General features: G+C 43.9%; 1 protein-coding gene across 4 annotated transcripts in view; it reads right to left on the reverse strand.

Annotated features, from left to right (window-relative positions):
- The window catches only part of LOC115465597 (protocadherin Fat 4-like), a 204,670-nt gene that overhangs the window by 89,931 nt on the left and 88,525 nt on the right, over positions 1-26,214 (reverse strand). For all 4 annotated transcript variants that reach the window (XM_030196179.1, XM_030196180.1, XM_030196178.1 and 1 more), the window contains 3 exons: positions 15,546-15,765; positions 7,893-8,026; positions 3,993-4,136 (listed from right to left, as the gene is read on the reverse strand). In XM_030196179.1, coding sequence (XP_030052039.1) covers positions 3,993-4,136; positions 7,893-8,026; positions 15,546-15,765 — 498 coding nt within the window. The remainder of the gene's footprint in view (positions 1-3,992; positions 4,137-7,892; positions 8,027-15,545; positions 15,766-26,214) is intronic.

A 26,214-nucleotide genomic window follows, 5' to 3' on the forward strand; every position in this document is an offset into this window, starting at 1 on the left:
TCACATAAATCTACTACTACTACTACTACTTAACATTTCTAGAGCGCTACTAGGGTTACGCAGCGCTGTACAATTTAACAAAGAGAGACAGTCCCTGCTCAAAGAGCTTACAATCTAATAGACAAGTGAACGGTCGGTCCGATAGGGGCAGTCAAATAAATCCTGGCCACTGTGGTCACTGTGCAGCTAAGGGCCATTGAAAATCTAGGGTGGCCCGCTCATAGTGATTAAATGGTTCTGAATATTTAACCTTTAGACTTGGCAGTACCGTAAGGCAGCTGTGAGAGTTTGCAGCAGCTATTTTGGAGAGCCAGTGCTAGGGGCAGGAGTGAGAGGGCTTCATCCCTATCCCCATCACCCCACTGGACCACCAGGGACTTCAGGTGGGCCCGAAGGGGCCTCTCCTGAGTGGCAGGAGGGTTGGGAGGGGGTCTTGCCTTATCAGGATGTGAGGGGGGGGGGATCAGGAGAAGCATAGGGCACTTTATTCTTTTATGCGGGCCCCTGCTGAATATTGGCTGAGACCTGCATAATCTCCGGTGGCCAGCACCACTGCAATTAGCCCCAGATCTTCTTGCCAGTGCCTGGACATGAGCCTGGCACTGAACATCTGTGGCTAATTTAGCTGGCAATGGTCAGCATTTTTTAAATTGCTGGCCTATAGCTGAATATTGGCCAGTAAGTGTGTAAGTTGGAGACATGCCCATAGTCTGCCTATGCTTCCCCCTATCCCATATAAGATCAGTTTGCATACAGTGGAAGCAGTACATGCAAATCAACCTCAAGCATATTCATTGTGGAAATCTTGAAAACCTCACTGGGTTGAAGCCCTTGAGGATCATGGCTGCCCACCCTTGCCCTCCAGGAACAGGGAAACATCTACTGTACCTGAATGTAGCTCACTTTGAACTACTATTGAAAAAGGCATGAGCCAAATTCAAACAAATACTTTTTTTTTTGTTTTTGCTGTAGGTCCTGAGTCTGAAGCTGCTTTTTCTTTTATCTTTCCAAATAGAAGATATGTTATAAGACTTTTGCTTTGTCATTTCAGTTATGGTCGGTCTTACTGCTTGAGTGACCCTAATACCAAGGATATTCTGAGCAAGTCTTATGACCTGTGCATTTGTCTCCCACTACACTGCTTAAGTTAGACAAGACCACAATTAAGATTTTAACAGGTTGGATTTAAAATATGAAAGTACAGAAAAGTCTCAGTGATCCAACCTAAATGGGACTGACTCGTTGTCAGATAAACGAAAAGTCAGCTAATATGGAAAACAATGGTAATCTTCTCAAACAATGCAGAAACAAAGGCAGCAAAAGCAGTGTCCTGGCTCACAACGGTGGTAAAAGTAAAGTCCTGGTTTGGAAAACAGAAAGAGGAGTCAAACAATGCAGAAACAAAGACAGTAAAAGCAGGGTTCTAGCTCACAACACTGGTAAAAGTAGGGTCCCGGGTTCAGAAAATGGAATAAGAAGTCGCATGACATCAACGGGAATCTGTCAGATATGTTGGATGGTCAGATCAGCAAAGGTTGGATAAGAGAGTCTGTACTGTAACTTGAAATAAATTACTAATATCTATGAATGAGACAGGAGAACTAGCTGAATAGCTGTCTGAAGAAAAACAAATACTGCTGTGCATTTGAGGAAGGTATTTCCAGATGCCGCCAAGCTTTCTTGGAGAGCTTGTGGTCAAGAAGGGAAGTTTTGGCATATTTGGTGGAGATGTGGAAAAGTGATGGACTTCTGGGGGAAACGTAGGCATTGAACTACATAAACTGACTGAACAATTTGAGGGTGGAGCCCAAGTTATGTCTTCTTGGGTCGCTACCCCATCATTTGGGAAAGCAAGGAAAAGGCTGATTAAGTGGGGCATTATGGCAGCATACAATGTCATAGCGTGGCATTGGAAACAGGTGGATGATCCAACATTGCAGCACTGGAGAGTGTGGCTTGAGTTCACTGCTCAAAAGAAGAAATAAATCGGTATTAGACAGCAGAAGAGTTGTCTCTGTTGGACCAATAGCAGGTGCAGTAGGGATTAAAGAGGATAGTTAGGCGTTAGTCATTAAATTGAATGTGTTGTCACTGTGGTTGTTGCTTGATGATTTTAAATGGAAAAAACCTCAAAAAAAACTATAATTAAAAAAAAGAAAAAACATTTAGGGCCAGATATTCAAAGGCAAGTGTCTGTTTAATGGCTGAGGATATTCTTCCAGGCCACCCTGGTACTATCTGGATAGTGCTGGGGCAGTATGGGGGTTGACTGTGGGCAACGAAGTTATCTGGACAGTGGCAATGTTCAACCTGCTAGCCAGATAATCATTTAGATGAAGTTAGGCAGCAATATAGCTGTACTTGGATATTTGGCCCTGCTCTGAGAAGTTCTGAGAGAAGAGGACATTTATCTGGGTGAGTGAACATTATATTTCTCTTTGTTTTGGGGTCCTGTTTACTAAGGTGCATTAGCATTTTTAACGCACCTATAATTAGTGCACGCCCTAACTGTGTAGGCGCCTATAGGAATATTGTAGGTGCATACATGGTTAATGCGCGTTAAAAATGCTAATGCGCCAATAGCGCAGCTGAGTAAACAGGGTCCTTGTTAACTTAAAGATTGGGGTTTAAAAGAGGAATTGTAGGTTATTGATAAAGACAGAATTAAAAAAAAAAATCAAACTTTATTAACTAGTTTCCATAACTTTTTCCCCATAGTTTAAAAAACTTGAATTTTCAGACACAGCATTAACAGATAGCCTGTAGAAGGCACAACAGGTTCTAGCTCAGTCTTAGAGAAAAAAAATAATAAAAAAAGAGAAGCAAGCATTATTAACTAGTTTCCATAGTGTACAACTCTAGTCTCCATAGTTATTAAACTGAAACTTTCTCTAGATTTAGAACTTAACAGCCAAGAACATTAAAAAGGATAGTAGCAAGGCTCAACTTTGACCTAAAAGAAAGTTATTTTCTGTTCTTTGAATGCTGGAGAGGTAGAACTGCTACTGACCTGAATTAAGTGTTAATTAAGGTTTGAGGAAGTAAAATAGAATTAAGGGCAATCTGATTACTGGGTTAGCTTCAAAGAGTCTGTTTGAAGTAGTCCACTTAGAATCAAAACTATATAGAGAGGAAAGGTCCCACTTAACTTTATTTCTAAGAAGTTCTGAGGGAAGAGGACATTTCTCTGGGTGAGTGAACATTATTTTGCTCTGTGTTTTGGTAACTTAAAGATCGGGGTTTAAAAGACTAATTGTAGGTCTTTGATAAAGATAGAATTAAAAAAAAAATCAAACTTTATTAATTAGTCTCCATACCCTTTTCTCCATAGTTTTCAAAACTTGAACTTTCTGACACAGCATTAACAGATAGCCTGTAGAAGGCACAGCAGGGTCTAGTTCAGTTTTCATTGCTACCCCTTTCCCAGCAAACACTCACCCCTAGCACAACTCTTTATTTATAGTCAATTAAACAACTCTATAATACCAAAAGGCAGACAACAGTCCAGCAGCAAGAGGGTTGCTATCCAGTCTTTTGCACTGTCACATGTACAATTATCTGCCAGTTAGTGAGAGGTTATATATATATGCTGAATGCAATGAGCTCCTAGCTCTGAGAACGAGTCTCTTCTCTAGAGGCTAGAGTATCAGACTTGGAAGAACTGAGGAAGACAGAGAGGGATCTTGCCAGGTACTTGTGACCTGGATTGGCCATTGTTGGAAACAGGATACTGCGCTCGATGGGTCTTCTTATGTTCTTTGTATCCAGATAGTGGTGCTGCATTTCCATGGTTATTAAGCACTGTGGTTATTTTCCAAACACACTAGGGTCTCATAAATCTTGAGGTGATTGTCCATTCGTCTTCTATCTGCAGATGCCCTTTCTCCTTCTGCTTACCCAGAGTCAATACTAGACTGAAGGAAGGCTGAAGAGATACCCTCAAAAGATGTCAGGTACAGTATGAAGTTAAATAAAAGGAAGGGAACCATTACCTGATCTCTGTCCATTGCAGTTATGGTGATCACATTAGTTGCTGCAGGATTAATCATGTTTACATTGGCAAAGTAATGCTTCTGTGTAAACTCTGGGGCATTGTCATTCACATCAATTAATACAATGTTGACTATGATATTGCTCTATAAGAATAAATAAAATGGCATCATTTTCACTTTTAGACACCAAAACAATCCAACCTATGAGAAAAATGATTCAATAGAAGTGTTATTATGGAACATGAATCGCATCACTGTTATTGTAGTTATTTTTATGTGTGCATTTCGGAAAGTACTTTCAGTAAGTATTAGAAGGAGTCAGTGTAGCACAAACCAATCACACACTTCTGCCACTTCAGGGTTCACTGACAATATAACCATAGAACAGTAGCCAGTCAATTTCAAATAGCAAGGAAACATGCCATCCTTGCAAATAGGTTATTTTAGAAGTGTTACATTGTGAAAAGCTAGTTTACATGTGTAAATGGGCATACATGTGTAATTAGCAACTATTGAACAGTCACCTCTTACATATGTATATCTGTGGCAAATACAGATTTCAAGGTAGTATGGCATTAGTTTGGTGTTGGTATAGCATAGATAGACCTTTAAAATGTATATGAACTTCCCATTTTACATCTATATTTCAAAAAATTTTCCTGTTGGAATTTACCCCTTTCCAAATCGTGCACAGGTGTAAGTAAACTTCTCATTTCAACCTGCAGTTTTTGTCTGGTGGTACAGAGCCTATTGTTATCCCAAAATGATTATTGTAATATTCTTTTTGCAGGCAGTCACAAAACTTTATTTAGGAAAATTCAAACCATACTGCGGCTCGTCGAATATTTTCAGCCCACAAGTATGATAGGATTATCCCACTGCTGGTGGAATTGCACTGGTTGCCCACAGAAGCTTGGATATGTTTTAAAGTTTGTATTATGATTTTTAAGATTCTGTATGGTTCTGTGCCTGCTTATATGATGGACTACAGCTAGAAGCCGTCATGATTCTTTGCAGCTGTACTTTCCAGACCCTAAGGGAACACGTTTTCATTCTGTCTTTTCGCCTGTCTTTTAACCAGAAAGGAGGAAGAAATAGCAGCACTTACCTTTGTTAAAGTTCAGGTTAAAATTATTGAAGTGAAAATCATTGTGATAGCCAGATTAACCTCCTTTTTTACTAAGCCACGTAGCAATGCAGACATAGTCCATTCAACGTGAACAGGCTGTGTAGGCACTAGCGCACTGCAGCCATTAGCATGGCTTAGTAAACAGGGGGGTAAGTTATTATAAATGGAGGATGTTTGACAGATTCATTAGTCATGTGTCTGGATGCTTCTGAAACACAAGAAAGTATGGACTGAGAATATATGATAAGAACTGAAACAAGATTTAATTCATGATTTAGAAAATTGGGTATTTATTGGTTGTGGACTGACACGATTGTTCCTGATGTACCAAGCTATCATTTTTTTTTTTAGTTTTTCTGACTAATGATTACAATTGGAGGCCCATGTGTGAGCCTGAAAGGCTAATAAATCCATCTGCTTTGGATCCACTGAGGTCTTTTTCCTCCTTTAAGAACAATTGCAAAGATAAAATTGTGCATGCATGAGAATAAAAGATTTTGTTTGGTAGATTAAGGTAAGGATTTTGGTTTTTGTGTTACACATTTTTGTGTTTTATTTTCCTCATTATGAGTATTCAACATAAAACTTGGCCTATGTGAATCAAGCTTCTGCTGCTTACACATATGTGGTGAAGGCAGGGCTGCTCTTGTCTTCCCTGGGTCTCTCTGGCTCAGCTTTGCTTGGGGGTTTCATCCTGCCTGGACCATATCCTCCCTGTGCCACACCCTCACTGATCTGTATTATGGGATTTAAATGACTCTGTGAGGGAGTGTTATTAAGGGGAATCTGGTAGCTTCCTATACATACCCTCACAGTATGTAAGTTCTATAAAATTGCCTTGTGAATGCAAAGTCTTATTTTGAATTAACTGAAATTTTTAATACCTTTTGTATTAAGACTCACATGTCAGGAATTGCAGTGATCCAAAGGAAAGATGATTAGTGCATATCCTACTGTTGCCAAATCATCCTCTTTTAAAAGCCACATCAAGTGGCAAACAGGGCAAAATTGAAAAAAAAAAAAAGCACTTCTGATTGTAGCAGAAGTGTAGGCAGTGGTGTGCTGGAGACAGCTCGCACCAGATCGTGAGAGCTGTTTGCTAGTTTTTTAAGAATTTTGGGAGCTGGCTAAATTTGGGCTCGGGCGACTCGGGTCAGGATTGTCCTCCTCACCTGTGGCTTTGGGCGTCTTCTCTCCCAGTCCCTACTACCCTCACCCCACCCCACCCCCAATGTAACACTTCTCTGCGCTCACTCTCCTTGTCCTCCCCCACACCTCTCTGCCTCTTCTGCAGTTTCCAGATGGCAAAACTTTTTCCAGCCAAATTTGTGGCCAAAAGTAGCCCCAAAAATAGCCAATATTAATAAGGTTCATATGAATATTAATTAGGTCTATATGAATATTAATAAGGTCAATATGAATATTGATATTTTAATCATTGTAATCAGCAGCATAATCATAATCATCATCATCAGCATAATCAGTATGAGCATGAACATAATCGTAATTAGCATAATCATCAGCATAATATTATTATTAATATTAAAAAAAAAAGATGTTAAATGCTCCCAGGTTTCAACCTAATTAATGTTTTTAAAAAATTGTACTTATAAATAGTAAGTCTGATTGTTAAGCACCTGATTCTCTTAACATGATGTCTGTTTTGGAGGCCCTTTATTCGGTGAAAACATCTCTGCACAAATACAGGAAGTCCCTATAACCAGCCCCTCAAAACAGGGCTGCCGAGGGGAGGGGGGGGACAGAGGGGACAAAATTCCCCGGGCCTGGCCCTCCAAGGGGGGCCCAGCACTGGGGTCAGGCTGCAGGCACTGCAGTCCCTAGTCTCACCTGCCTGCCCTCGGCTCCGTCGACAGCCCCCCTCTGTCCGCCACCGGGCCCCCTGCAGCGCCTCACCTCCGTATGAAAGCGGCAGATCGCCTGCCTTCAGGCCCTCCCTGTGTCCCACCCTCACAGAAACCAGAAGTTACATCAGACGAGGGTGGGACACAGTGAGGGAAGGCCCGAAGGGAGGCGATCTGCTGCATTCATACTGAGGTGAGGCGCTGCCGATTTGAATGCAGGGGGCCCGGTGGCGGAGGGAGGGGGGCTGTCAACTGGGGTGGGCGGGTGGAGACTTGGGACTGCGGTACCGGCAGCCTGAGAGCAGGGGGATGGCGGTGGCGGGGGGAGGCAGCCTTGCCCCAGGCCCGGCTTAGTCTCTCAGCGGCCCTGCCTCAAAATGGCACAATGATTTACAATTTTAAACCAAGTACTACTCTGATGAAACCAATATTTCCTTCCTCTGTGCACATCCATATGCTGTACAAGCCGACAATGGCATGTGTGAAAATATTAGTGAGATCAAATACAAATGTTAACAACAATAAAGAGCAATGTGGATAGAGCCACTGGCCTGGACTCAGAAAGGAGGAAGAGGAGGGGGCCGAGCTATGGGACAGGAGAGGAGCTGTAAAAAAAATGCTTGGAAGGGTGCTGTGGGGGATGCCTGCAATAAACGCTGGTCATTTTAACTTGTAGCTATTTACGGTTTTAATGATTTTAAATAAAAACTAGTTGTTTATCTTCTAGGGCTTCACTGCTCTGGATTTTTTCGTTTGATTCCTGCATGGGGCCCTATTTTGTGTTTGTTGAGATGTATGATTCTACATTATGATTTATCCAACAAGTATATCTTTATTATAATCAGAATAATTCTGTCACACTGTGTATTCTGAAATAAAACTTTTGAAAGAAAGAACTCCTGTTTTTACCTCATGATATGGAGCAGATTTATTGTTCTTTGCAACCACAGTAAGCGCATATTGATTTTTAGTTTCATAGTCTAGAGGGCTCTTTATATGAATATTCCCAAGCATGCCATCAATTTCAAATGGACTTCCACTATCTGTAATCCAGAAAGAACAAGGGCTGTGTCAGGACAGCTGGTAACCGTCACATTGAAAAATAGGTATGTTAATCTACAATTTCTAATTAACATGATTTGAAGGATTACTGTTCAAGAGAAGTCATTCAGATGGTACTTTAGGGCCCTTTTACTAAGCTGCTTAGGTGTCCACACTAATGTGTGTCAGTTTGGAATTACCGCCCGGCTACCACGTGGCCTGGGAGGTAAATTCATTTTTTACGTGCGTCCACTATGCGTGCCGGAAAATAATTTTTATTTTCCGGTGCAAGGTGCCAATTGGGCAGTAAAAGGCATTGTATGCACATAAATCATTACCACCTGGTTAATGTGTGAGACCTTACCACTAAGTCAATGGGTGGCAGTAAGGCGTCAGACCCAAAATGGATGTACGCCAATTTTCATTTTGCCGCACGTCCATTTTCAGCCAAAATTTAAAAAAGGCATTTTTTACAGATGCGCTGAAAAATGGATCAGCACGTGTCCAAAACACACGCCTACACTAGCGCAGGCCATTTCTCAGCGCACCTTAGTAAAAGGACCTCTCTGCTTATTAATTTAAAACCTCACAACTCAAATGATAACTTTTGCCCTAAATCAATTACAAATATCACCTTCAACTTGCTACTATAAAATTCTTTAATCAGCAGTCCTACAATTCTCCTGAAGTCCTGAGAATGGACATGTCAAAACAGTGTCACAAATTATGCCATACTAAGGATTAACAAAACTTGTCCTGGTGACCCCATAGCCACTTGGGTTTTCAGGTTTCCAACATGAATATGCATGAGATATATTTCCATTTATTTGGATCCAAATTATTAACATGGTGGATTAGGAATCTATAGGCCAATATTCTTAAGAACTTTCCAGTTAACTTAGGCAGTTAATTGGAAATAATCTCAATTTTTGAATTTTCTGCCTGCTGTCCCATTAACTCTTGTAAGGACAAATGCTAACTGGTTAAATATAGCAGGAGTCAGCAGCATGTAGGAGACATGGAGGGGCGTAATCGAAAGGGACGCCCAAGTTTTGTTGAGGACGTACTCGCAAAACGTCCTGATGAAGGGGCGGGGAAACTCATATTATCGAAACAAGATGGACGTCTATTTTTCGTTTCGATAATACGGTCGGGGATGGCCAAATCTTGAAATTTAGGTCATCCTTAGAGATGGTCGTTCCTAGACTTGGTCGTTTCTGATTTTCGGCGATAATGGAAACCAAGGACACCCATCTCAGAAATGACCAAATGCAAGCCCTTTGGTCGTGGGAGGAGCCAGCATTTCTAGTGCACTGGTCCCCCTCACATGCCAGGACACCAACCGGGCACCCTAGGGGGCACTGCAGGGAACTTCATAAAATGCTCCCAGGGATTCAAGATGGCGTCCAAGCAGGACGTGTAGCAAAGACGCTCCCAAAAACTTTCTTCTTTGGATGATTTTTTCCTTCTAAACATGCCGAAAAGGAAAGGAAAGCTAAGGGGACCAACCCTCCCGAAGCAAATCCCTACCTTGCTTGGGCAGCAGTCTTTGACTACATTTCTGGCATCGACTCCGACTCCTGATGTTTCCGATAGCGGGGCAGGGAACAGCCCCGCTCAGGTGAGCGAATTCTCGCTCAGTCCGTTAGGACCTGTGACCCCGACACTTTCGCACGCACCCGGCAAGGCTGTACCAAATCCCAGCGAACGCTAGAAATGCCAACTGGGGAGACTATGGAGGTATTGCCTGTAACAACTACGCCAGAAGAAATCTCTGCTTGCGTATTGGCGATACAACCTCTAGTCAAGCCCCAAGTAGTGTCGCTGGAGTCGATTTGGACAGCATTGGAATCTCTTCACAAGGTCTGTACCTCTTTCATAACGTTATCCTTGAACAATTTCTCCCAGATAAACTCTTTTAAAGGACAAATGGAGGGGGTAATTACAAAGCAAACTAACCTAGAGACGCAAATGGGAAAAATATCTCAACAACAAGCCCATATTGTAGGAGATTGTGCTTCTATACAAAGGAAAATACAGAATATGGAAAATTTGTCAAGAAATCTAAACCTGCGACTGCTAAACTTTCCGAAATCTCAATTTGTTGCTCCGAAGGATATGTTTGCTAAATTTCTTAAAGAAATATATAATTATTCAAATCAAACACTCCCTCCTCCTCAAAAGATCTATTATTTGGAAGTGGAACCTCCCCCATCTCAAGCTATTTCTAAACAGGACATTTCTCCTGAAACGTTGGATTTGACAAACTTTTTGGAGCAGTCTATGGATAATACAGAGATTAGAGTGACCCTAATTGTATCTTTTGTCTTTTTGCAAGATAAGGAATCTCACTGAGACTCTATTTTAAAAAAATTCATCCTGAGTTTAAAGGAAGCAAGGTCTCTGCAGTGGCGTTCCGACCCTAGCTGACACCCGGGGCGAATCGCCAATGCGCCCCCCCGGGTGCAGCGTGACCCCCCCCCCTCGGCGAAATGACACCTCCCCCCGGGTGCACGCCGCTGGGGGGGGGGGTGCCGCGGCGCACGCCTGTTGCCCTGTCTCCGAGAAAGTTCGCAATTCGCATGTGTTCACTGCTCCCTCTGAGTCTGCCCCGGAACAGGAAGTAACCTGTTCCGGGGCAGACTCAGAGGGAGCAGTGAACACATGCGAATTGCGAACTTTCTTGGACTGAGTCAGGGCAACAGGCGTGTACCGCGGCATCCCCTCCCAGTGGAGTGCACCCGGGGCGGACCGCCCCCACCCCCCCCCCCCCCCCCTTGGTACGCCACTGGGTCTCTGTGTTCCCAGACATTGCTCGTTGGACTCAACAAAGGCGAAAAAAGTTTCTGGATATGAGGCAGGAATCTTTGAATGTTGGGGCAGTTTTCCAATTATGATTTCCTTGCAAGTGTATTTTGATATTCAAGGATAAAAAATATATATATTCTTTGAGCCTGAACAATTAAGGTTATTCCTTGATATGAGGAAAGACCAATGTTAACTCCATTTTTGGTTTATGGTTCTGTAAATTAAGGAGTACCACTGCTTGTTTTTCCTAAAAGTTTAATCAATAGTATCAAATTTCCTTTGGTTTATCAATCTTGAATCCTCTATTTTGTGGACTGTTGTAACCAGATTGAAGAAAATTTTGTATGATTAGTATATTCTTTAGTGCATTTGTATTTATATCTGGTGTATCTTTTCAAAGATGTATTCTTTGTATTATCACTTAAAATAATAAACAAAATATTAACATAAAATGCTCCCAGGAACATAGTTCCCTTACCTTGTGTCATGAGCCCCCCAAACCCCGCCTAAAACCCACTACCCACAACTGTACACCACTGCCATAGCCCTAATGGGTGAAAGGGGGAACCTAGATGTGGGTACAGTGGGTTTTGGAGGGCTCACTGTTTCCTCCACAAATGTAACAGGTGCATGCGCCGGCCAAATCGCTCACCGGGTTTACAGCTGGATCGCCGGGTTTACATGAGATGGCCGGCTTCGTTTTCTAGCCATAATGGAAACCGGGCCCAGCCATCTCAAACCCGGCGAAATGCAAGGCATTTGGTCGTGAAAGAAGCCAGCATTTGTAGTGCACTGGCCCCCCTGACATGCCAAGACAACAACCGGGCACCCTAGGGGGCACTTAAAAATAAAAAAAAAAATAGTTTCCAGGTGCATAGCACCCATACCTTGGGTGCTGAGCCCCCCAAATCCCCCCCCCCCCAAAACCCACTCCGCACAACTCTACACCATTACCATAGGCCTAAGGGGTGAAGGAGGGCACCTACATATGGGTACAGTGGGTTTTGGGGTTTTTTGGGGGGCTCAACATTAACCACCATAAGTATAAAAGGTAGGGGGGGATGGGCCTGGGTCCACCTGCCTGAAGTGCACTGCACCCACTAAAAACTGCTCCAGGGACCTGCATACTGCTGTCAAGGAGCTGGGTATGACATGTCAGGCTGGCATACAGGCTGGCAAAAAAAGTTTTTTTTTTTTTTGTGGGTGGGAGGGGGTTGGTGACCACTGGGGGAGTAAGGGGAGGTGATCCCCGCTTCCCTCCAGTGGTCATCTGGTTAGTTGGGGCACTTTTTTCAAACTTGGTCCTAAAAATAAATGGACCAAGTCCGGACGGCGAAATGCTCGTTCGAGCCGGCCATTTTTTTTTCATTGTAAGGTGAAGCCGGCAATCCCGTACCCACGCCCCCGTCCCGCCTTTGCTACCCTACCAACACGCCCCCTTGAAGGTCAGCTGGCGCCGCGATGAAAAAGCAGTTGGGGCCAGCCAAAATCCGCTTTCGATAATACCGATTTGGCTGGGATCAGGAGATTGCCGGCGATCTCCCGATTTGTGTCGGAAGATCGCCGGCGATCCCTTTCGAAAATGAGCCTGATGGTTATCTAGAAATTTTGTAAAAGCATGAATACATATAAATCTACACGGTGTGCAAAGTAATATCACGTCTCCATTGTGTCCTTTGGAAGTGCCTGTCTGCCCTATTCCTGGATTGGTGCTTCCAGCTCCATTCCATGGTCCAGGTGATGCCAATCCAACCACCAGAGATCACATCTGTTCAAGTGCAGAAGAGCCAGGCAACAATGCAGGTCATCTGACTTAGGCCTCTAAGAGGACAGGAGAAAACCCTGAAGAGATCTCATGTGTGCTCTCACTCAGGGAACTACCTCTATAGTGGCTGCCATTGAGCCAAGCAATGCAGAATCTCCCAAGCTGGAAGCCTGGGTCTCTTGAGGACAGCCTTGATCTGGGCCTGAAGTTTGCAGATTCTGACCTCTAGAAGGAAGACCCTGGATATCTGAGTATTGAACTGAACCCCAATATACTCTAGGTACTGAGATGGTAGCAAGGAGATTTTGGAAAAATTCACCACCCAGACAAGATGCTGAAGGCAAGCCACCACTCGGTTGGTAACCTGCTTGCTCTCCTTATAAGGCTTTGCTCAAATCAGTCAGTCATCCAGGTATGGGTGAATCAAGACCCTCCTCCTTGTGGAGGTGGGCTGCCACTACCAGCATGACCTTGGAAAAGGTTTGGGGAGCTGTAGAAAGTCTGAAGGGAACAGCCTTGAACTGAAAGTGCTGACCGAGAATTGCAAACAAGAATCTTTGATGATCCAGACAAATAGGAATGTGAAGGTAAGGATCTGAGAGATACATGGAGGTCAAAATCTCCCCCTATTGCACTGCTATGATGATTGATCTGAGAATCTCCATGCAGAAGGGGGAAATCCTGAGGACTCTGACGCCCTTGTGGTCTAGAATAGACAAGTAGGACTCCCCCCCCCCCCCCCCCCCCATCTGTCAGGGCAATGACTCCAGGCATCCCTGAAGCAACCCCTAGCAGAAGCTAGAGCTGCCAGGTGAGTTTTGCCTTCCAGAAGGCAAGGCTCCTTGGACTCACCAAGATCCTTCACTAACTTTTCTAAGTCTTCGCTAAACAACAGTTTGCCTCAAAAAGGCAACTAACTGATCCGCATTGTAGAAGCTATGTCAGTGGACCAATTCCTAAGCCAAAGAAAACACCTTTTAGACACAGCCAGAGCTAAATTTTTGGCTGAGGCGCATATTAAGTCATAGAAGATGTCCGCTAAAAAGGCAATTCCAATTTAATGACTGTATTCCCGGAACAATCAGCAAGACACTCCACCCAGTGGAAGTAGGCTCTAGCTACATAACCTCCACAAATTGCTCCTTGCAAGGCCACAGCAGAGACCTCAAAGGAACACCTCAATAGCACTTCCTGCGGATCTTTCAGAGTCATACCACCTTCCACTGGAATAACAGTCTTCTTGGTGACTGTTGTGACCAGCGAGTTCACCTTAAGTAGGCAGAACCTCTCCAGCCCTAGCAAGGGAAGCTGATAAAGCCTCACCATGGTCTACCCAATCTGGAGAGCATTATCAGGAGATTGCCACTCTGCCTCAACCATCACCTTTAGGTCTTCATTGAAAGGAAAGGTTTTAGGAGGCTAATGGATGCATTCCAAAAGAGGATCTCCCTTTCTAGGCACCTGAAACTGATTATCCTCCTAGCTCAGGGTTTGTAAGACCTGAGAATTAAGCATGGCAATTCCAGCTGCCTGAAAATACAGACTACTGAGGGGTCCTCCCTGAATGTCTGAACTACCCTCCAGGGAGCCATCCAGACCTGAAAGGTCCCTGTCAAGGACCTCATCCAATGGAAGAAGGTAAGTCAAGGTGTCTAAATCTTCTGCCTCCTGTCTTACAGAAATGCTGTTTTTAGGGATCGAGGGCCTAGCACATTTGTGTACCCTTGATGCCTCCAGGGACATTGGCACAGGCAGCCCTGCTTCAAGCAAAAAGCCTGATAAAGCAGGAGAACAAATTCAGTGGAAAAGGGTGCTGACCCCCCCCCCACACACACAACATAAACACTGGAGGGTTCAAAGAAGCAGCAGCTGCTGCCCTGCTTTGTCCCAAAATGAAATAGGTTCCAGCCAAAACCTGGGACTCAGAAGAAACCTAAAAGGACTCAATCATGCTGATCTGACCCTCTGATGAACAGCTATTAGCTTTCTGCACAGCCGCACCTGCCGGCATTGCTTCTGAGCAGATGCAGCAAAGCCCTGAAGTTGAAGACTTGGCACTGAGCTGCACAGGAGCTGTGATCCTCCTCTGCTGCTGCCCAGGATGGCACCAGCATCCAAAATGATGTTTCTGTCTCCCAGTGCATTTCTAGGCGACCTTCTCATCCCAGGGAAGGGGGATTGGGGACGGTAGTGCTCTTGGGAGCTGTGGGATTTCTGTTTGGGAGGTTCATGATGTATTGGTCAGAAGGGGATTTGTGCCTGGTGGGGTGGGGGAAATTGGGAGGAGGAATTGAGTCTCTTGGAGGGGGGAGTTGAGAAAGGGATCAGAAGTCTTGCTGGTGGGGGACTTGAAACAGCAGGAAGGTACGGGAGGGGTGCACATGGTTTGGTTGAAGGGGAGGTTGAGCCTCCAACATTTTCATTCTGTATACTGTGTGTGGAGTGGGTGCTGTACTTGAGAAACAGAGTAGGGGTGGACCAAATAACCCTCCAAAATCAAGAAGATAGATGAAAACAAAATGTTTCTCCACCCCTACTCTTCTTTTTCTCTGGTAGACAATACACAGGGGTTTGTTTTCCTGATTTGCTCGAGGTGGGTGCTATACTTGCCATGTGCGGTACCTGCAGGACAAATGCTGGGCATGCTCCTTACATCTACCTCACTGGCTTTGTACTTACTCTGTATTAACACCAAAACATAACATAGTGTAGGTAGCAGGTCAAACTCCCACTGTCTATCCACGTGGACGTTCCTTTCTCTTCTGTAATTGGGAATGAATGTCCATTTTCTCAGTCCGCCCAACTTCATGTCCTGGTTTTCTAAAACTGGGATTTAGACATCCGTGCATTTTCAACACATTTGTATAAAGACATCATGTATCACTATACTAAAATTAATTATGCTTTATAGATGTCTTACTTCATATCATGTGAACACGGCATGTTACCTGTGATAATGTATAATATAGAAGCATTATCTCCACTGTCCCTATCAGTGGCAGTGACTCTTCCAATAACTGATCCTACAGATTCATTTTCTTCAACACGCATTGTGTAAGACTGTGCAAATTCTGGTTTACAATCATTAATGTCACTGATGTGGATGATAACAGTGCAATAGCCCCTCTTCTTCACAGGGATACCGTCATCTTCAGCATACACAACAATCTGCAAACAATGCAAGACACATGCAAAATGTCAGACGTGGTTAGCTGTTGAATATATTATTGCAAAAGAGTCACAGTTTATATCATTACATGCGCTATTTATTAAGATAAATGTTGGTCTATTCAATTCTATCTATGTTTTCTATTCTGCCCACATTCCATATAGGCCTAGTGGATAACAGTCAACAGAAAACCTCAACATCTAAAGGATGTATAATTAGCAACAGAATCATACATAATCATATTAGATCTTCAAACAAATATGTTTTCAGAGCCTTTTTAAAACATAGGTAAGATGAAATTTGCCTTAGCTCATGGGCCCCCAAATTCTATAAATGGCGCCTTATGCCTAACTGATTAACAAGTCAATCAGTGCTGATAATTGGTACTTAACCAATTAGCGGCAATAATTGGCTTAAATTAGAATTTACGTGCACAACTTTCTAGGTGTATTCTATAACACAATGCATGTAAATTCTAATGTGCGTAGCTGAAAAGGGGGCATGGCCTTGGACATGGAATGGGGAGGTTATGGGCATTTCAAAATCTATGCGCACTATTATGGAATACACCTGATCTGCGCCTAACTGAGGCGCAGATATTTAGGTCTAGTTTTAGGTGGCCTAAATGAGTGCACCTACATTTTTATTGCAAGAATGGCACGTGAGCATATTCTATAAACTATGCCCAACTTTAGGCATTGTTTATAGAATCATGCTAAACACTTGGTTTTTCAGCATCAATTTTTAAGCAGCCATTTATAGAATTTGGCCTGGGGTAAATTATTCCAGATTCTTGCACTTTGAAATGGAAATGAGTGATCATAAAAAGACTTTTACCAAATGTTTCTAAGTGAGGGATATCCTATTTGTAAAGTTTGCAAACAATAAAAATTGTGTCTATAAGGAGGAATAGCAAGTCGTTCAGCAACTTCCTAAGAATTTTACCATGAAGTGATTTAAAAACTAAACAGGCCAATTTAAACCATCTATACGTTTATTTACAAGTAACCAATGTAGGTCTGTCAAAAGCAGAGCTGTGCTGTCAAACTGCCCTTGCTACATTTTAGTCTGGTAGCAGTATTCTGTAACAACTGAAACTTTTTTTCAAGTTTGATTGAGGTATTGCAATAGTCTAATTGTGGAAAAAGGATTGCTTGCGTTATAGTTCTAAAGTTTTTTGAATTTAAAGTCAATGATATAGCTCGAAGTTGTCTTAGTCTGAAAAAAATTATTTTGGTTAATGCATTAATTTGTCTTTCAAAGGGTAAATTAGAATTTAAAATGATCCCAAGAACTTTAGAAATGGTCCTCTGCTTTTAAATTCTCACCAGAAGACAATACAAGTTACTATTTTTTTTTAATGTTTTCAAAGTCACTGAACCATAGTATTTTTGTTTATTTGTTTCATTATCTATAAGTAAAATGATATTTTAAAGAAATTAAAGTATCATCAAATTTTTGTAAAACTGGGCTCAGCAGAAAAATTTCATCTACATATGATAAACTGTAATGTCTAACTCTGAAAATAATTCACCTAAAGAGCTAAGATAAATATTAAACAAGAGTGGTGAGAGCAGTGACAGCTCTGCAGTACCCCACAACCCAGGTTCCACTGAGATGACATTGAATTCTTCCCTCTCACACAATATGTTTGTTTAGTCAAAATTACTTGAACCAAGTCAATACCGCACCTGAGTTTGAGCAACAAAAAAGAATGAATTAATTGCATCAAAAGCTGCAGAGATATCAAACTGAAGCAGAATAACCTGTTTCCCTCTACCAAGAATGGATTTAACTTTTGAAGCGAGAACCAGGAGCAATGTTTCAGTACTATGTCTAGATCTCAAACCATATTGTGTATAGTGTAAAACATTAAAGGATTTGAGAAAAGATTGTACTTGTTCATTTACCAAGAATTCCATCAATTTGGCCATTGAAGGAATACTGTCAACCAGTTGGTAATTGTCAACAACTATTAAATCAGCACCTAAAGATTTTGATAATGGAGTTAGTATTATATCGGTTAGATTATCCAAATAATAACTATTTTCTAAGGAAAAAATTTACAAACCTAGTAAGCCAGGCTAAGATTTCCAAAGGGGCTTTCTCCAACAGATAGGAAGGGCATATGTCTAAAGGGCATGGTTTATTAACACATTTTTTCAAAGTTTTCTTAACTGATTCTAAAGCATTTTTATCAAAGTAACACCATATCCTATTTCCTGGGATATTACCAGTTTAGTCATTCAAAGCTTTCAATGAAAAATAATTCAGTTCAGCAAAAGAAAATGGATGACCAAAGTTCATGGGGGCGTGTCGGCACCGTAGCGAAGGCGGGACTGGGGCGTGATTAAGAGATGGGCATCCTCTGCCAATAATGGAAAAAAGAAGGGCATCCCAGACGAGCACTTGGCCAACTTTACTTGGTCCATTTTTTCTTGCGACCAAGCCGTGAAAAGTTGCCCGAACTGACCAGATGACCACCGGAGAGTATCGGGGATGGCCTCCCCTTACTCCCACCCTAAAAAAAAAACTTTAAAAAAATGTTTTGCCAACCTCTATGCTAGCCTCAAATGTCATACTCAGTTCCATCACAGCAGTATGCAGGTCCCTGAAGCAGTTTTAGTGGGTGCAGTGCACTTCAGGTAGGCAGACCCAGGCCCATACCCCCCTACCTGTTATACTTGTGGTGGTAAATGTGAGCCCTCCAAAACCCACCTGAAACCCACTGTACCCACATATAGGTGCCCCCCTTCAACCCTTAGGGCTATGATAGTGGTGTACAGTTGTGAGAAGTGGGTTTTGGGGGGCTCAGCACACAAGGTAAAGGAGCTATGCACCTGGGAGCAATTTGTGAAGTCCACTGCAGTGCCCCCTAGGGTGCCCGGTTGGTGTGCTGGCATGTCAGGGGGACCAGTGCATTACAAATTCTGGCTCCTCCCACGACCAAAGGGCTTGGATTTGGTCCTCTTTGAGATGGACGTCCTTGGTTTCCATTATGGCTGAAAACCAGGGACAACCATCTCTAATGTTGACCAGCTCAACATTTAGGTTTACCATCTCTAAGGTCGACCTAAATGTTGAGATTTGGGAGTCCCCGACCATATTATCGAAACGAAAGATGGACGCCCATCTTGTTTCGATAATACAGGCTTCCCTGCCCCTTCGCGGGGCTGTCCTGCGAGGACGCCCTCATGAAAACTTGGGCGCCCCATTCAATTATGCCCCTCCACATCACCCTATTTCTCACCATCGCTCTGGTCTTAGTCTTGTCCATTATTGTGTCTTCTTATGAAGAAATTCATTACTTTCAACACCTTTAAAAGTGTTAGGTTAAATTGGGGGGTGGGGGGTATTTTTAATTGGCATATAGGTATTTTTATTTGAACTATTTTTAACTGGTATATTATTCAGGAAGAAAGGGTTAGGATTTTTGTTTGGTACGTATCTTCTGATGGAAATTACCACATAGACGTTTGTATACATTTTGAAACAGAGAAGAACATATTTTTCTGAGAATTGCAAAAACAAGTCAAGCTGACCCCCTGAAAAGAAGTTATGCAGTGACAGTGCCCTGAAATGGGTAACACAGATAGGACCCCACTTAATGACAAGAACCATCTGTATGTTTCTCTTTTACAGTAGGAAAACAAACATGTTTTTCTATTCTGTACTGACATATGTCCTGGAAATGAACTGGCTATGTAAGCAACCACTGTATATAAGGAGAGAAATAAAGATGATGGGGTAGTGGGGTGAAGGTAGAGTAACCAGGTTAAATACCCAGCTTGTGAAGCTGAAAGGCTAAGACAAACAGAAAGTCCACCAACCTTTAACCACCCGTGGGAGAAGAGATTGAAGTTATCTGGTCCTGTTTGTCTGAGTGGCTGGAGACCTCAGGGTAGAACCTCATATTTATGAGCTGCCCCCTGACTTATCCTAATTGAGGGGGTCTTTTACTAAAGATTAGCTTGAGTTATCTGCAGCAGGGCCCATTTTATTCCTATGGGCCCTGCTGCAGATAATTTGAGCTAATGTTTGGTAAAAGACCTCCAGAAAGAGGTGAGGCAGAACCTGAGATCCTTGGCTTGGTTGATTTTTTTTTCTCTTTACAGAGAACAGCATTTGTGCAATTTCCGTTTTTATTCTAGTGTGCTGTCTTTGTTTTTGTATCAGTTAATGCAAATATAGCCATACAAGCAGGAAAAGGGGGTAAGAGGGCATTGAAGGAAAGTTAGAAACAGACATTTTTCTAAGAGAATGGCTGCAATGAATCATTCTATAAGACACAAAAGAAAAGAGACTAATGGCTGTGTGGGTATACCTAAAGAGAAATAATACTATAGTATAATATATAGATACAATCATTTGTGTTTGTTTGCTGTGATAATAATAAAATTGTATCCTCATTACATTACAATCTCCTGAGAATTTCTTCATATAGGGTTGGTAAGAATTATTATACTACAGATTATCATAGACAGAAGCATAACCAACATCTTGCTGACTAGATTGCAGTTCCCCCACTCTGAGGTCAGGCATTCATTTCACCATTACAAAACTCCTAAACATTTAAATACAGAATAGCAAAGTTTTTGCAATCCAATGGATTACAGGACCTGAGGCAACTTGATTTCATTAGAGACAGGTCTTGCCTGACAAATCTGATTAATGTCTTTGGGTGACCAGAGAGTTGGATTGAGTGAGAGCTGTAGATGTGGTATATTTAGATTTTAGCAAAGCCTCTAACATCTTCTAATATAATAAAAGGCACCCTCAACGTTCTGAGGACAACGTTCTGAAGTCACTCAGACTCCCAGAACGGTTCGTAAGTTCGTGGTGGTGAAGCCACTGAACGACTTGCTGCCCCGCCCTCGCGTCAAACATCATGACGTCGAGGGCGGAAAACCAACAGAAAAATGAAAGCAGGGACCGCATCAAGGAAGGGGGAGGAGTAGGGAAACACGCGGAGCGTGTTTCCCTACTCCTCCCCCTGCCAAGGAAATGCTGGCTACCAACCGCGCCGCGCGCTCCTCAGGTAGCCCCGCCCCGACCGTCCGAGCACCACTCTCCCTCCCTCCCAATTTCAGCAACGCGCGACGGCGACGTGGTGGGGGCGCTCCGCCCCAGATGTCAGCAGGTGGGGGGGTGCTCCGAGTCCTCTCCCAGCAACGCGCGACGGCGACGTGGTGGAGGCGCCTCAGATGTCAGCGGGTGGGGGGTGCTGCGAGTCCGCTCCCGGCGCTGTCCTGCCTTTAAAACCCAATTTGAAGCGCTGGAGTAACAGGCAGCAGCGCCTCGCGTCTGCCCTTCTACTAAAAATCTCTTCGACGACGTCATTGGGCCTTCCCACATTGAGTCCCGCCCTCCTCTCAGGTAACTTCCAATTACCGCGAGGGCGGGTGGGACTCAATGTGGGAAGGCCCAATGACGTCGTGGAAGAGATTTTTAGTAGAAGGGCAGACGCAAGGCGCTGCTGCCTGTTACTCCAGTGCTTCAAATTGTTTTTTTTTTTAAGGCAGTGAGGGTGGTGGGCCTGGGCGGCAGGAGAATGGAGCTGGTAGGTGGGGAGGGACTCAGATGGGAGAAGGGTGTGGGGCTCTCAGGTGGGGGGGAGGGGGTTCTCAAATGGGAAGGAGACTGAGGTGGGAGGGGTTCATGGATGGGAGAAGCAGAAGGGGGTGGGGAGGGGGTTCTTGGATAGTTGAAGGGGACGGGTGGGGAGGGGACTGGGGTTCTTGGATGGGAGAGACTGGGGAGGGGGTTCTTGGATGGGAGAAGGGGACGGATGGGGAGAGGACTGGGATTCTTGAATGGGAGAAGGGGACTGAGGTGGGGAGGGGGTTCTTGGATACTTGAAGAGGACGAGTGGGGAGGGGACTGGGGTTTTTGGATGGGAGAGACTGGGGAGGGGGTTCTTGAATGGGAGAAGGAGACTGAGGTGGGGAGGGGGTTCAAGGATGGGGGAGGGGGTTCTTGGATGCTTGAAGGGGAAGGGTGGGAAGGGCACTGGGGTTTTTGGATGGGAGAGACTGGGGAGGGGGTTCTTGAATGAGAGAAGGGGACTGAGGTGGGGAGGGGTTCAAGGATGGGAGCGCTTCATGAAACCCCATACACACACACTCACTCTCTCATCTGGCAGCGCTTCCTGTACCCCCTGCCCCCCCACACACACACACACACTCCCTCACTCTGTCATCTGCCATTGCTTCCTGAACCCCCCCCCCCCCCACACACACACACACATACTCACTTACTTTCATCTGGCAGCGCATCCAGAATCCCCCACACCCCTCTTCTTCCAAGCTGAACCCCTCCAACACATCCCCCCCATCCCCCACACACACACTCTCTCTCTCTTCCTCTCCTCCAGCACACCAATTGCTTAGGTGCAGTGGCAGCAATCTCAGACACCAGAGAAAGAGGGGGGCCTGACACCATAGAGAGAGAGGGAGGGAGGGAGGTATCTCTGTCACACACACATACACTCTCTCTCTCACAGACAATGTGTTTCTGTCTCTCACTCTCATACACTCTATGTCTCACATTGTATCACATTCACTCTCTATGTGTCACACAGTCACTTACATACTCGCTTGGTCTCATACACTCAGTCTCACAGACAATCTGTGCCTCACACACACTCTCATTCACGCACACACTGTATCTGTGTGAAACACACTCTCTCTCTCTCTATCACACTGTGTCTCCCATACGCAATTGCACACACTCTCATTCTCACACACACACTCTCTCACAGACACGCTCACACCCAGACTCACTCTCTCTCTCACACACACTCACACTTTCACTCTCTCTATCACACACAGTCACTCTCACATACACTCTCCAAAACATACACATTATGAGGAAAACCTTGCTAGCGCCCGTTTCATATGTGTCAGAAACGGGCCTTTTTTACTAGTGGTTCCATATAGACTAATAAATTGAGCGCCCTCGGTATGGGCCCTAAAGTAACTGACTGGGTTAGGAACTGGTTGAGTGGAAGGCGACAGAGGGCAGTGGTAAATGGAGCTTGTTCTGAGGAAAAGGATGTGCTGCAAGGTTTGGTTCTTGGGCTGGTTATTTTTAACATTTTTGTAAGAGATATTGCTGAAGGGCTATCTGATAAGGTTTGCTTCTTTGTGGATGATACCAAATTCTGCAATAGGGTAGACACCCCTGATGGTATGGATAACATGAGGAAGGACTTAGCGAAGCTAGAGGAATGGTTTGCAATTTAGCAGTTAAGATTTAATGCTAAAAAATGCAGGGTCATGCATTTGGGCTGCAAAGACCCAAGGAACAGTTTAGCGGTGAAGAACTTTTGTGCATGAAAGAGGAGCGGGACCTGGGTGTGATTGTATATGATGATCTTAAAATGGCCAAAAGGTAGAAAAGGCGATGGTGAAAGCTAGAAGGATGCTTGAGTGCACAGGGAGAGGAATGGTCAGTAGGAAAATGGAGATGATGATGCCCCTATATAAGACTCTGGTGAGACCTCATTTAGAATATTGTGTATAATTCTGGAGACCGCACCTTCAAAAAGATATAAACAGGATAGAATCAGTCCAGAGGTTGGCAACTAAAATGGTCAGTGGTCTTCATCATATAGCGTATGGTGACAGATTTAAAGTTCTCAATATGTATACTTTGGAAGAAAGATTGGGGGGGGGGGGGGGAGATATGATAGAGACATATAAATACCTATGCATCATTAATTTTCTCTTAAAGTTCACATTTCCACAATACCCCATTTCCAGTCTAAGAACTTTTAGTGGAAGAACCATTTTGCTCTTTGTCAATAAAATTTGAAACACTCTTCTTTTTTGGGTGCTGATTATATCACTACTTTGAAATCCCAGTTAAAATGTTTTTTTCTCCATTACCTCTGAAGCTTCTTTATTACCTCCAGAGTCCACTACCATAAACAAATCTTTACTTGGTCTGATTTTCAAGGCATTGGTCTATCGTTCGTTAAGTCATGATTTTCAAGTCCTGACAATTTTTTTGAGGGTCTGGCAATTTTCTCCTGCTCTTTTGGGCTTCTAGTTGAACAGGAACTGGACTCTACTCAGGTTATGAAACCAAAAGTTCATGTATGAAAGTCCAATCTCTCTCATATGGCAGCCTATGTCAATGTCACTGAATCCACAGAAAAGGCCCCAATTGGCATTCTTTATTCTGGGTGTTAAGCACTAAACATGTGATTAGCATGCAGTAACAAGCTACCTCACAAATGCGTTGAGGGGTTGTGAGATAGTTTGCCGTTAATGCACATTACTGCACTTTTTCTGGGTTTTTTTTCTCTGATTGGGCGTGGAACTGTTAGCCAGCTAGCGCATTATATTTAGTGAGCACTAACTAGCTAATACAGAGTTAATGTGGGTACACTTACCAGCTTATTTTCGAAGGAGATCGCCGGCCATCTTCCGACACAAATCAGGAGATGGCCGGCAATCTCCTGAAGTCAGCCAAATCGGTATAATCGAAAGCCGATTTTGGCCGGCTTCAACTGCTTTCCGTCGCGGAGCGAGCCAAACTTCAAGGGGGCGTGTCAGTAGGGTAGTGAAGGCAGGATGGGGCGTGCTCACAAGATGGCCAGCTTCGCCCGATAATGGAAAAAAGAAAGCCAGACTTGACGAGCATTTCGCCGGCTTTACTTGGTCCCTTTTTTTTCACGACTAAGCTTCAAAAAGGAGCCCCAAATGACCACCGGAGGGAATCGGGGATGACCTCCCCTTACTCCCCCAGTGGTCACCAACCCCCTCCCACCCAAAAAACAAATTAAAAAAAAATATTTTTTTGCCAGCCTCAAATGTCATACCCAGCTCCCTGACAGCAGTATGCAGGTCCCTGGAGCAGTTTAAGTGGGTGCAGTGCATTTCAGGCAGGTGGGCCCATCCCCCCCTACCTGTTACACTTGTGGTGGTAAATATTGAGCTCTCCAACCCCCCCCAAAACCCACTGTACCCACATCTAAGTGCCCCCTTCATCCCTAAGGGCTATGGTAGTGGTGTACAGTTGTGGGGAGTGGGTTTTGGGGGGGATTTGGGGGGCTCAGCACACAAGGTAAGGGAGCTATGCACCTGGGAGCTATTTTTGAAGTCCACTGCAGTGCCCCCTAGGGTGCCTGGTTGGTGTCCTGGCATGTCAGGGAGGACCAGTGCACTACAAATGCTGGCCCCTCCCACGACCAAGTGGCTTGGATTTGGCCGGATCTGAGATGGTCGGCTTCGGTTTCCATTATGGGTGAAAACCGAAGCCGGCCATCCCAAACCCGGCGATCTCAACATTTATGTCGAGATTTGGCCGGCCCCAACCGTATTATCGAAAAAAAAGATGGCTGGCCATCTTTTTCAAAAATATGGTTGGCTCCGCCCATTTACAGAGCCGGCCCCGGAGATGGCCGGCCCTATTCGATTATGCCCCTTTTAGCATCTCCTATGGGATGCAGTAAGTGGTCCTGTGTTAACTTTCTGCAGGTACCACGCGCTAATAGGGACATTAACGCATGACCTGCAATAAAAATTAGGGTTTTGCAAAGTATCTACAAATTTAGCAATTTTAGGTGCCTTCTTTTTTTTTAAAAGTCATGTGGAAAATTTTCCGTCTGCTGCAAAAGAAATGGTCCACCAGCTGTTCAATATTCCCTCTAAAGAATGAGTTGACGTGAGCAAAATATGACATGGACAAAAATTTTCCATTACATTACCCTGTGAGCACTTCTTACAGATACACACAAAGAAGCGCGCACACATAAACACACAAATAAATACTTGCAGGAAGGTTGGAAAGAGTTCCATGGGCCATCCTCTGCTCCTTTCTGTACTTGTTTGCCTGTAGTTTAGCTATATATTTATAGCTGCTCTGAATTTTATTCAGCTACTGGATATTTAGCACAGCTTAGAAAGAGCACTGCTCCCCCTGTACAAGCACCACTCTTAAAAAAATGGGGGCACTTTTAAACACAGCAGGGAAGGACCCCTTCCTGGTTACCAGCTGCCTCCCCCAGGATCTCTGTTACTGATGGTGTTATGCATACTATATACACTCTACAGATATACACCCCCCAAAAAATGCATGGCAAAATAACACAACATATTAAACAAGACAGTATTTGCAGTATTTCCTGACCATTTGCCACTTTTCTCTCCTCTCTTTCCTTTCAACTTCCTTCAATTTATTTTTCTGAATCTGTACAGAATTCATTCTTTCTTACCAGCCAGTCATCAATTTCCTTCTTTTTACAGTGTCTACCACAGTTTTCTATCTCTTTCTCAGTTCTCCTATTCCACTTCCTCTTATTCCCCAGTCTCTCACTAACTTTATCCTTTTCCTCCCCCCCCCCCACATGTCCAGTATCTGCCCTCTTCCTTCCCCTTCCCTCCAGTATCTGCTCTCTTTCTCTCCCCTTCCCTTCTATCCACCATTTATCATCTGTCTCT

This window comes from Microcaecilia unicolor, chromosome 3 (genome assembly GCF_901765095.1).
Source record: "Microcaecilia unicolor chromosome 3, aMicUni1.1, whole genome shotgun sequence".
NCBI lineage: Eukaryota > Metazoa > Chordata > Amphibia > Gymnophiona > Siphonopidae > Microcaecilia > Microcaecilia unicolor.